The sequence below is a fragment of the Nelusetta ayraudi genome, unplaced genomic scaffold (assembly GCF_046127955.1).
Source record: "Nelusetta ayraudi isolate G7.1 ecotype Tasmania unplaced genomic scaffold, CSIRO-AGI_Nayr_v1 ptg000034l, whole genome shotgun sequence".
NCBI lineage: Eukaryota > Metazoa > Chordata > Actinopteri > Tetraodontiformes > Monacanthidae > Nelusetta > Nelusetta ayraudi.
Window position 1 is genome coordinate 3,181,195 of NW_027466084.1, and position 12,891 is coordinate 3,194,085.

The 12,891-nt window shown below is 43.5% G+C and overlaps 1 protein-coding gene across 1 annotated transcript; it reads right to left on the minus strand.

The window, feature by feature from the left end:
• Nucleotides 1-2,885: 2,885 nt before the first annotated feature.
• On the minus strand, nucleotides 2,886-12,811 carry aldh16a1 (aldehyde dehydrogenase 16 family, member A1). Its single transcript, XM_076032510.1, has 17 exons — nucleotides 12,572-12,811; nucleotides 10,732-10,831; nucleotides 9,860-9,986; nucleotides 9,601-9,758; nucleotides 8,956-9,033; nucleotides 8,269-8,456; nucleotides 7,663-7,821; nucleotides 7,217-7,375; nucleotides 6,748-6,904; nucleotides 6,517-6,592; nucleotides 5,924-6,029; nucleotides 5,595-5,731; nucleotides 5,279-5,449; nucleotides 4,129-4,333; nucleotides 3,828-4,013; nucleotides 3,347-3,472; nucleotides 2,886-3,238 (listed from the first exon to the last, which is right to left on the minus strand). The coding sequence occupies exons 1-17, from the start codon at nucleotides 12,659-12,661 to the stop codon at nucleotides 3,065-3,067; spliced, it is 2,397 nt and encodes a 798-aa protein (XP_075888625.1). The 5' UTR covers nucleotides 12,662-12,811; the 3' UTR covers nucleotides 2,886-3,064.
• Nucleotides 12,812-12,891: the final 80 nt, after the last annotated feature.

Here is a 12,891-nt window from a genome sequence, read left to right on the forward strand (position 1 = left end):
GTCTGTTTTTATCCGCTCGGAACACAACTTCTCTACTTTTACAAAGTCACGTAAAACCACAAGTTCTCAAGACCAAGACTCGTATTGTAGCCAGTTTTAAAAAATAATCTTTCCTAACCCGCCATGAACCTTTCAATTAAATGAATGTGATTTTTCATTCGAAGATGCTCAAATCGTAATGTTATCCACATTTTTATAGTTGAATGAAAGGTTTTGATATGAGTCGTGAGGTTGTCCTCCTTAAAACCTTGAGTATTCTGCTGTGAATTGTGATCATGTCGGTCGTAACCAAGCAGCCCGTAATGTGTCGAGTCAGCAGTTTTACACTAGTATAGCCAACCTCTTTGGTATAGGTTAAAATGTGGTATATAACCACCTCACAAGAAATTCAGGTTATTGCACAGGTTTTCTCATTATCGGCCTTGAAAAAAGGACATTGTGCAGTTTTATGACCAGGAATGATCCATCTGCTGTTGTACCTCAGTTCACAAAAACTAATAACAAAATGACCCAAATGTGTGTAGTTTTGTTTGATTCCTCATCTCTGATCCCTAAATCCCTTGACACTTAAATGTTATTTTTTTTATCATTTCTGGTCTCATTGAAATGTTTATTGGAGGAGATTTTTGGGATCAGGTACCTTATTTTTTTTTTTTTAAATGTATTTCTTGTTTTTTTGCACCGTCACATACATGAAAGGGCACCAGGTGTTTCTGAAGATTTTGCTCTGTCATTGTTGTGACTCATCATTCTGGTTTCCAAGCCAACAATCCCGCTGCTTTGTTCAGTTTTTTTTAGCAAAGCAGAACATGGGGGGAGGGGAGGGGAGAGGGGTGTTGAGAGCAAAGTCTGTGTGACTAAAGTCTATGTGACTAAGGGTTCACCTCAAGACTGTGCTGGCTAGAACCAGTCCTGAAACTGCTGTTTAAAAGGAGAAACAGAAAAAGGAAGCAGAACCTTTTCTATCAACCTTTTACCTCCATTGTGAAAAGGACACAAACGGAATCAAACGTGGACAGCGTCTTACTTTCCAAGTCTTCAGCATGACTGACGTTATTGCCAAAGCAAGTAAAAGATTAATTTTAACAGATGTGCTTGTGCAGTTGATGATTGCCCCTAATTAGCCTGCTTTGACACTCAAGTTCAACCTGAAAGCTCTCGGGGTCAGGCAGATGCTACAGCTATTCCACACCTTGATAACTGAAATTGCTCACACACACACAGAAAAAAAAAGAAAGAAAATGTTTAATTAGTTATAAAGTAACATTAACATGAAACACATGGTCAATATTTTTTGCAAACAAGCGGCACAAAGGCATGATCGTGAACAAGTGAGAGTGAGCATCACTTAAATGTCTCTGGTTAAATGAGCTGTGCAAGCCAAGTTGAATGACACACATTTGTGATTGTTACTTTGGGTCCATTTGCCCACTAGTTACTAGTCTTTGCCAGCAGCAAAAGTATGATCCCGTGCACCTTAGAGCAGATGAGACCATGACTTCTGTTCTGGGGCAGAATGTCATCTTGAGTTCCCCAAAAAATAAATAGAGAGGACTATTTTGAAACTAATTGAAGAATTGCGTTTATTAGGAAAACCAAGACTTCACAGAGTTGTTTTGTGGGGGGGATACATACAAAAGGATGTGAAACTGAAAAAAAGAGAATGTAGTTTCTGGAATGTTTGCAGCTGTAATAATTTACAGTGTGACTGAATTCAATAGCGTGCTGACAGACCAACCAACAACCATGTAGTTTCAAATTGAAGACGTTACAAGCATTGGAGACAGTGTATATGGAAATTTAACACACAGTCCGAACAGAATCAACTGTTGAAGCAATGATATTTCAGTATCCTTTTATCACAAACGTGTATTTTTTAGGTTGTTATTTCCTTGACATGTTTCGTCAGTCTTCTTGCTCTTGATTTCAGAATGGCTGTTAATCATGAAATACATAATACGCACGTCCCCCGGTAAACAGCTGTCATTTCTGTTATGAAAACCAATTATTAAATGAAACAAATAGCAACTTTAGAGGTGCTGTTAACAGATGGCCTTATTCACAGGAACAACTTCATGCCTTTGTAAAATGGAATCCAATCGCGTTCGAAAAGGCCCTTTCTCTGTTGGTGTGCTCCTTTGTTAAGCAGTGGAAAAGAGTCGTCGTTTCTCGTTAAATGCAACCAAGTTGATACAGTTTATTCTTTATTCAGTCAAAACCAACTGCACATCACATTTACTATTTTTTTTTTTCCTTCGCCTTCTCCAAAATACACCTTGAATGAGTTCTGGAAAACAAAACAAAACAAAAAAACGAAAGCAAGAAGATTTGGACGTCAGAGTATTTGATGCTGTTGCAGGAACTATTTATCCCAGCTTTGCATATCCGTGTGTTAAAAATTCATCAGCCAGTGTTATGGTTCAAATGCCCTTAACAGTTGAATTGCATGTATGTTGACAAAAAAAAAAAATGCCTTTCTTCAAGGCGCCTGCAGAAGCCGCCCACAAACGGCTATAAACAGTGTTTGCCCACTGAGCAGCTGTCGCTGAGCCTAACCGTTATTACATGTACACTATTTAAAGAGAAAGTAAGGCAATAGGTGGGATATTAACCTAACCTGCTGAATTGCATATGGAGGGATCTCGGCATCGCTGAGCAGCTGCGTCAGTTCGCGACGGTTTACGTTTTTCGAGGTTCGAGGTTTGTGACAGGTCACGTTTCGCCACTGCGGTCCCTTCACTGAGGGCAATTCCATTTTGAAACACGTGACTATTGGTGTGATTAGGAATGTTGAGTTAGAAAATGTCTGGCACTAACTGGCTAAGAATCAGACGTCAGCTTAAGAGTTTGACAGAGGGGGACACGCTTGTGTGTCTCACACACTTAAGGAACAACGGCTTCACTGACTCTTTTCTGCCTTTATTAAGCATAATCTCACCGTCCTTCCCATTGTTAATTCTCCTCCCACTCAAGTCTACATCCTCAAAATCACAGTCAGATTCTTAACGTTAAAATTTCCCACTCTCCCCCCCCCCCCGTTTATCTTTCTCCAATCCCTGAACTCTCATGCAGTGGGAATCCAGACGGTCTTCCACTGCACGGCGTTTCTCCACATTTCTTCCAAAATCCCCGGATGAGTCCAGTCGTTTCCTTGGCCGGCCCCCTGCCCATCCCTTTGGCGGAACAGCGAGAGGGTTTTCATGGGGCTGGTGCAGGTGTGCTGCAGGTACTGGCAACCCTGAGGCAGAAGACAATCAAAGATATCAGACAGAGCTTCTCTCTCTCTCTCTCTCTCTCTGAGGGACTTGTAGAGCCAGAGTTTGGGGCGGAGGGCCCCCTCACTCACCTCGGCGCTGCCCCAGTACCAGATGGCCTTGATGACACTGTGAGTAGCCAAGGCCGAAGTCAGCTGGTCTTTGCTTCCGGAGATGATACTCACCAAACCTGCGGGCAGGTCTGCAGACTGGAGAACCTGAAGAGAAGACGAAAGGTTCAGCAATTCACTGGTTAAAATAAATAAATAAATACATACATGCAAATAGAACCAGAGGTGGGATGTAACAAAGTGCAAATACTTTGTTAATGTACTTAAGTAAAGTACAGATCCTTGAAAACTCTACGTTAGTATTTCTTTTTCTGATGACTTTTTATTTTTACTCCCTACATTTGTACACAGATATCTGTACTTTCTACTTCTTACATTGGAAAAACATGCTAGTTACATTTAAAATTACAAAATTAAACTTAAAAAAGACACAAATTCATACACAACAGATACAAATTTAACAGTAAACAGCCGGTTCATGTGTAAATTTAATTCCTGAAACCTGAATAAACGTCAGTGCCGGCAGCGGATACTTCTGACTTGGGACCATGACGACGGCGTTCCCGGTGGCGACGGCCGCCCCAAGAACTGTCACCAAGGAGAGGAGGGGGCTGCTGTCGGGGAGGACAACCCCCACGACTCCCAGAGCTTCAGGCAGGGACAAACCAGAGCCGGACCGTGGCATCGGCTGCAGAACAGGGAGACAAAGCATGACAAAGAGGAAACTTCCAGATAGAAGTTGGAACAGCTTCCTCAACTGGAAACGGCCTCTTGTGTTCCTCGCAAAGGAGACGTCTGCTCACCAGATTCCCTCCTTTGATTTTGTCGCAGTAAGCAGCCCAGTCGCTGAGTCGGCCAACGCTGAGCTCCGTCTCCTTTGTGGCCTCGTCCAGTGAAACGCCAGTCTGACTGCTGATGGACGCAGCCACGTCCCGCATCTTGGCCTCCAGGCCCTTGGCCAGCGAGTAGAGCGACTGGGCACGTGCAGAGGGAGTCTTCTTCGTCCAGCTGCAGAAGGTTTTAATAATAATAATAATAATAACAAAGTCATTATTATTGTTAAAATACCTCAATATGTGACAGTCGCACACAATTACTTGATGTCTTTGCCAGGTAACATTTTCTTTATCCTTAAACAACATACAGGTAGTTCAGAATCTTGAAGAGATCATGAAATAAAAATATGATAGTTTCACATTATAATGTGATACTGTGCGCTGTTTTCCCCCCCTGGGATGGCAGTTTCTGTATAAATGTGAACAAGTCCCTTCTACTTCATAAATGTGAGTTGATTGTGTAGCTGCTGTGACTCAGCAAACTGGTGTTAAGGGACTTTGACTGACTGTAGACAAACACGCCAACCGGGTTTGCGAAACAGTTCATTGCCGTTTCGCAGACACGCGTCTCGTCCAAATAGTCCCGACAGTCAAAAGCTGGCCCGGGTTAATTGCATAAAATGATTAACTTGTGTTTAGCATGAACAGGGCTCAATAAAGTTTAATAACTAGGACAAGAAGAGAGTCAGCTGAAGGCCGTAAAAAGAAATACACTGTTATGATGACATTTATTGTCTTGTTTTTTGCTCTTATTGCAGTCGGAGTGCCGGGCTGTTAAAGTGCTTTCTATGTATTGCCACCTCCTGCAGGCATGAAATCCCTCTCCCTACTTCTTTATACCAATTAGACATAAGCTCCCGAATTATTATACTTTACAGCGTGTGAAGTGTTATGCTATGGAAAAGGACTCGTCATTATTGTTGTTGTGGTACCCGATTTACACTGACTTCAATTCCACTTTATAACACAGTCAACTGTGTTTGCACAACTTTTTACAAGCCTGTTTTTTTTTGTTTTTTTTTTACCACAACAGCAGCAGAAAAAACACATCTAGTTAAAAAGTACTCAAGTACATAAAAAAAAATATATAAAAAATAAAAAATCCGCGCTGTCTCACCCAGCCTGGACTTTGACAGCAGCTTCCACGGCATTTCGGACGTCCTTCCGCCCACCGTCTGGACAATATGCCAGCACACTGCCGCCCCCTGGCGCCCGCACAGCCACACTGCGGCCAGAAACGGACTTCCCGGATTTACCGCCAACGAACTGGGAAAAGGACTTCGGGGCACTGAGGGAAGAGCAGGAATGGGTGATTAAAGGTTTGCTATCGGTAAAGCAAACGAGAGAATGATGTTGAGAGTCTTCAAAGCATCACTGGAGAGCGAGAGAGAGAGAGGCAGAGAGAGAGGGAGAAAAGGAGCATCCTGACTTACGAGGCCGAGTCTGGATCATCAGGAATGACGGCTGGAGACGCCGCAGTTCCAAACTTTGAGTAGTCGAGAGAGACAGGAGAGGAGCGAAGCAGAGGAGGTGAGGGGGAGGAAGGTGGGCGGAGGAACTGGTAGAGACCCTGGAGGAAAGCAAAGTGAGGATTATCAGCAGATGCTACTACGACTACTATTACGGACTTATGCCAAATTAGTAGTGGCCAAAATTCAAACGGATATCCAGGAGTGTTCATCCATCAATGGGACGCTTTACGTTGTTTTTTTTTTTGTTCGTTTTGTTTTGTTTTCATTGCTTAAATCTGCGCGAAACCCACCTCCTGCCCTCCATCGGTGCAGCTCCCGCTGTCTTTGTGGCCAGTGACTGGCATGCAGGGATCGGACACAGAGTGCGAATTCACCCACACTGAGCCGACGAGCAGGCTGGAGAGAAAGAAACAAAACAGAACAGGAAACGTTGGGATGGATTCAGCCGAGTCTTGGGTAATGTATTATTAATACAGTGTAATTACACACACACACTCATCAGTAGGGATGGGCGATATGGACTAAAAATTTGATCTGAAACTATGAAACAATTCAATGCCCTCCTTTTAGATTTTTTTGAAACCGCACATTTTCGAACCAGCACGACGCTAACAGCCCCGCCTTCCGCAGTGCTTGCTATTGTGCTGCATGTGTGAGCTGCCGGCTGCGAGTGCTTCGCGTCATCATTATCATTATCGCGAGATGACTTTGACAAGATTTTTATTTATTTATTTTTTTTGACGACATAACGCAAACGATAACACATCGCCCATCCCTACTCATCAGTCGCTCAAATCATCAATCTCGGGTGAGCACATTATCAGCGGCTAGCAGAAACAGCACTGCATCCACTTCCCTTGATTGAACGAGCTGCCCAACGCACCTCTTCGCTGTTTCCAGAGCCAGGGTGAGATCTTCAGTCCAGACGGAGGCTGCGTGGCCATGAGGTGAGTGGTTTGCTGCAAAGAAGAAGACGAAGAAAAAAAGAGCCTCAACCTGCAGCTGTACACACAGGACAACAACCTTCATGACACAATGTGACAATGAAAAGATGGTCAGATTAACCGAGTGGTTTAAAAATAAAACTCTCTCTCAGACAGAGGTTTCCTCTCACCCATGGTCACCGCTTCTGCGTTGGTTCTGAAGGTCATGAGGGGCAGCAGTGGTCCAGGTGAGGGATTCACCACAAACGGAGAGGAGGGAGCTGCTTTGCCGAGCACCGTGGGGGGGTACTGGGCACCAGAGGAGGGGGCCGCACAGGACTGGATTAACTGGGAGCCAAAGAGACGACGTGTAAGTCAGGTTTGTAAAAGAAAAGAAGAATTTACCCCCCGTGTACAATAGCGGGGGAAAAAAAAAAAAAAAAAGTTTTCCGACACCCTTCAAATTTTACACAATGCTACACAATGCTACACAAGCTAACATTTAATATTTGACAGTGTTTCAAAAGGGTTGATTGCATCACAGGCGCACAAACCAATGGACATTCTTTCTGTTTCCATTTCGATAATGCCATGGACTAAATTCCTGTAGTTCTTTTACGCTGCACGCGCAGCTATTTTTGCTGCATTTTCATCACTAACCGTGGCCCCCTGCTGCTCAGCTTCCAGTACTGCAGCCTCCACCGCGGCCCTGTGCTGATCGCTGGGCAGGGCCACACACTTCAACCCTTCCATGCGATTCTTGAGGCGAGCCACGACGCTGTCGTGCACGCTTTCCTGCACGAACATCACCCAGTTGACCTGTAGGGGGCGGTAGAGAGAGAATTATTAGTAGTATTTTTTCAATTTGATTTATTTGTTTATTTCGAACAAGCATATAAAAATTAGAATACAGAACATCCGAATAAAAATAAATAACATACAAAAACATTTATACGGTTTGAAAAGAGAATGGGAAGATATAAAAACTTTTCTGAAGTTCCCATCTCTTTATAAACTCCTCATAGTTTAACCCATATACATATAAACTTCTGCTTTTTCTTTTATAACAGACACGTGACACATTGATCCTTGTCCCTGCGACTCGCCTCTCTGTTCTTCTTGAAGGCCGCTGCCAGCGCTGCGTCCACGGCGCTGTCAATGTCGGCCGACTCAAAGACGACGAACGGGCACGTGGCTCCGACGCAGGCCGACACAGACACGGGAACTCCCAGGCCGGCCGTGGCCTCACACAGCGCCGCCCCGTCCTGCACCAGAGGAGAAAACAGAGTCTCGAGACCAGGCGTGGGCAAGCTACGGCCCGGGGGGGGGGGCCTTATCAGGCCCGCAAGGCTTTTTAATCCGGCCCGTCAAACTTGAAGAAGTGATATTAATAGAAAGGAAGTCATAAAATAGTTGTATTACATGCATTTTCTCAGTGTTTTAAGAGTCATTTCAATAAAGAGCTAAATACTGAGGGGCTTCAAAGACACTCATTTTCAATTGACATTAAACTACATATCCCATGATGTACAGTATGTTTGCCTCCTATGAGGTGTGTCCCCAAAACACTCCATCCACCTGCTCCTGCTCCGGCCCCACTGTCAAATTTTAGAGCCCAATGTGGTTCTGGTCTAGAATCTGAATCTGAATCTGAATCTGGCCAACGGGGCCCTCAGGTTGTTTTTGGGTGAAACTGGAATTTCCAGACCTACCACCTTGTCGCCTCCGTATGTGATGTAGCTGATGTTGGGATTCTGGGCAACTTTGGCAGCGAGCGACATGTCACTTCCCGTCAGGACACTGAGGGCACCGGCGGGGAGTCCCGCTGCAGTAAATAGCTGGGCCAGCAGCAGAGCAGGAGGTCCACTGTTCCGACCGGGGACCACGACCACGGAGTTGCCTGAGGAACGAACGGAAGATGTGACTTTTACGAAATAAAAAAAAATAATGATCATTAAAAAAAAAATCTTAACTTCTGTTATTTAAATGATTAAATGCAATTTGAAGATAGCTTCAAAGATCATCATCATCAAGTCAGGTTGATTCTGCGGTGAATGTTTAGCATGTTCCTCTGCCTTTCAACGCTCTTATGAAACACAGCCAGCAGCGTGTTTTTTGAACTGATCCGGTTCACCTTCTTCTTTTATCGCAGACATCTGTTTTTTCTCACAGGCTCACACCTCCATCACACCAGTTGATAGGACGCGTCATGCGTACCACCCATATTTTGCATCCCTAGTTGTGGTACCACACACTTTGTGTTTAACACCTTCGCTTTAAACCTGCACAATGCAGACATTTTGTCTCTACCTTTAAAAAATACGGAAGAGCTGCGTCATGTTTAAAGGTTTGATGATGGTTTCAAACAAGGGAAGCAATCATGTTTGTGCGCATCGTACCCATGGCCAGCGCTGGTATGACTTTGAGCAGGAGGGAATACAGAGAGCAGTCATTGGACACGGCTACAGCAACCACACCTGGAGGAAAAGGAATTAAAAAAAAAAAAGAACATTAAGCAATAAAATATATATTCACAGTCTAAAATAAAAAATAATGCATACACACATCAGAAAAAGAAAAACTATATATATATATATACATATATATATATATATATATATAAATATTTCATATGTATAAGTACTTTTATACATATACAGATACAGTTTTGGAAGTTAGATCAAATGGCAATGGCCGTGTACCATGTTTTCCCAACAGATGGCATTATGCACATGAATATAGCACATAGCAGTAGTGCACATACAGTAGTAGTTTTTAATTTTCTTTCTTTCTCTCTGTTGTTTGGTTTTTTTTCTTTGTTGTGAGGCACTTTGAGATGCTCATGGTATGACAAGTGCCATATAAATAAATAAAGTTTAAGTTTGTACTTTTAGAGGCCAAAAGGTCACTCGTGTTAATCTCATGTCTGATTAAATTTGGTGTCGAAATATTTGTCTGTACATTATTGTGGCTGACTCTGTATATGTATGTCGTGGGGGATTATTTACATGCAACAAAGCAAACCGCTCCCCCAATAACCTCACCCTGCGGCGTCCAGTTGGCCACGAGCACGTCCCTGAGCTGAGCCCAGCTGCTGTAGTACTGCAGCAGTCGGACCAGGGTGGACGTGGAGCAGGAGGCCCCGCACAGCTCACACAGCTCGGACCAACACTGACCGTGCTGCCCGATGACGCCCACCAGCCTGCAAGCGGAGGAGGGACAGCGCTGTGAGCCCGGTGGTGGAGAGAGTAGGTAACAGCGATGATTCCAGCGGGCACTGGAGGTGAGTGAGCGCGTCTGGACCTGAGCAGCACTTTGGCCCTCTGCTGGCAGGTCAGGGCACTCCACGCCTTGAAGCCGCTGGCAGCCGAGGAGGCGCACTGGGAAATGTCTTCGTCCGCGGCGCACACTGTGCTGGACACAGAGACACCTGCAAAAAAAATGTAAAAAAAATGTATACAAATTTTTTTAGTCGTCTAATAATAGATAACTGTCTTCAGGAAACAACACACTGACGATGTTTGTTTAACAATGCTACTACTGCGATTACGTGTCACTTTTTTCTATCATGGACCGTGCATAAAATTCAAAAACCTCATGCGTAAAAGTAATTATCATCAATTATTTTGTTGGTGTCAGATCAATGACACTTTTTGAGACTTTGCTCTGGCTTGACTGCGTTCACAGGTTTTCTTTCCTAGCACTGCAAATGTTATCAGATGTATCTAACTGTACTCTATTGGCGTCAGCAAACTCAACGTATCATTTTTTGCTCACACCTTTTTTAAAAGAAACGGCACAACTTGACTGTTCTGTGTTACCTTAGTGGGGGACAAAATCTGCATCCGCTTCAAACACAAATGAACTAATTTAGCTTTTTTTTCAATGAACTATTTAGATGTTTAAATCTATCTCTGATTAGATGCATTTAAGTTTCAGTTCAGTTCCAGTTTCAGTTTATTCGTTCATAATTGTATGTATACAAATGAACAGATAACAAAGGACACAACGACAACAAAATTATATTGACCGAAATGGTGTAGGCTCGTCCACACATGAACAAAGCAGCAAAAACAAAAGGCTCTAAATAATTTACTGAACCAAAATGGACTGACTGGGCTGTCAGTTCTCGTCGCAGCCTGTGGCGGCCGTCCACGCGTTCCACACGCACTAACCTTTAGAGTCCGTCAGGGAGCAACTCTTTCTCTCTGCTGGACAAACAAACCTGCCGTCGATGAACAGGCCCAGACAGCGGGAATGGTGATCGAGCCATGCCTGGTAGGAGAAGACGGGAAGAAGAATCGTGTTGCGTTCAGGAAAGACACGCAGATATTTCGCAAAAACAAAACAAAACAAAACAAAACAAAACAAAACAAAACACAGTTTTAAACGAAAATAAAAAATGAGCAGATTTGTCTTTGCCAGAAAAAAAGGGGCATTCTTGCACTTTCATTCTTTCAGCGAAGAGGAGCTGGATACGGTCATCCGTGCTTCAAGTTTGCACTTCATTTCATGGAACTCTTGGCATGGTTCCTGTGCTGGTATGCGACTTTCCCGACTGGGACACACGCACAGTTTAGACTGAATAACGTGTTTTTTTTCCGAAATGTATGAGGCTCTGAGGGTCACAGCTGTCACACTGCAAGGTCGAATGATAGGTCACTTGGAAGCTGGGAAAATTACTCTTCAGGTCAGAACATCTGAATGGATGTGCATACATGCATGTTTATACAATAAATGCAATATGTAATATATGCATTCGTGAATGGTTTTGCGCGCTAATACCAGTTGCTCATTACGCTGAAGCTTTTTTACTAACGCTGCAATAGAGAGAACTAAGTAATTTGAAAACAACACAACGCTATTCAGGTTCCTTCAGTAGCAGAACAGCTGGAAAAAATAAGGAAGCACCAATCTTTGCACATCTGCCCCTGGCTTGTTGTAAAAAAATCGATTTGATTTCTTATATTTTATTGTATATCTTGTTACTATTGTATAGTTTAACCACTTTTTAACTGTAAACTGAAACTACTGTATGGTTTATTTTTATCCTTCTATTTTCATTTTTTGTATTGTTTTTTGACTGCTGCAACAGTGTAGTTTCCCAATTTGGGATCAATAAATTTAAATCTAATCCAATGTAATCTAATCTAATTTGTGATTTGTACGTCGTTGTTGTTGGAGAGTGTAGTTCATTTATGAAGTTGTTTCCCCTGCAGGAATAATGTGACTGTTTAACGATCCTGCTGTTATTTAAAAAAAATAAAAGTCTCCAAAACGACAACGTCTTGTTGAAATTCCTCACATCAACCAATTGATTGACTGATGAGGAGGAAACGCTGCTTCTGGTGAACGGTGACTTAAAAAAAAGAAAAAAAGAAAAAAAAAGAAGAAGAAAAAAAGCGACCAGAGCCAAACAGCGTGTCAACTATTTACGAAAGGATCAAAGTGCAGAGGGGACTGCTGTCTCCCTTAGCTTACAACATAGTTCAAGTTAAAGCTTCGCTCATCACCGGGTGATGGATAACGTTAAATGAAATAATACCCTGCGATTCCACCCCCCCCCCCCCCCAAAAAAAAAAGTCTTTGCAACAGAGAGGCGCGCGGCTGTGCGATCATGTGACTGTGCTAGAATCACATTTGATCCTTAGAAACAGCCAAGGTCTCATTTACATCAAAAACGACAGAAACATTTAAAAGCGAGAGAGAGAGAGAGAGAGAGAGAGAGAGAGAGAGAGAGAGAGAGAGAGAGAGAGAGGTCAGACGGGTGTCAAAAGCATATCGTCCTTTACATTTAGTCCGTTGTCACATGTTTGCCTTGTGAGTTACAGTTCGATTACAGTTAATGAACTTCACATGGCTGGAGAGTAACCCTGCAGGAAAGACTCGTTCCGGTGAGCCAGTTAATGTTTGCCAAAGCGCAGAAAACACAATGTTTAAGTTCTCTTTCTTTTTCTCTTTATACGATCACTTCCTCTGTTGTCAATCTGCGACAGTCAGAGTCGCCGGCTCTACCTGTGCAGTGGCGTAGGAAGGGCTTGCAACTGGTCCGTGCTCCATGCTCTGAAAAATCTCGTGGACTGTCTTCTGGGTGCTTCCGGCCATAATAGTTGCGCGTGCAGATGGAAAATGGGATGCCCCGACTGATCGATTGCCCGCCGTTTCTAATGAAACTAACACAAAACAAAGGGTTGCGGAAGGTTGTAAAGCTGTGTTTTAGACAGACGATGGGGGGGAAAGGGGGGGGAAATGCCAGACAGTCAAGCAAGCGACTTCAACTTCACGTCAAACGCAAAGCGCTAGCTCGTTCCCTCCCAGCCGAACCCAGCCAACCA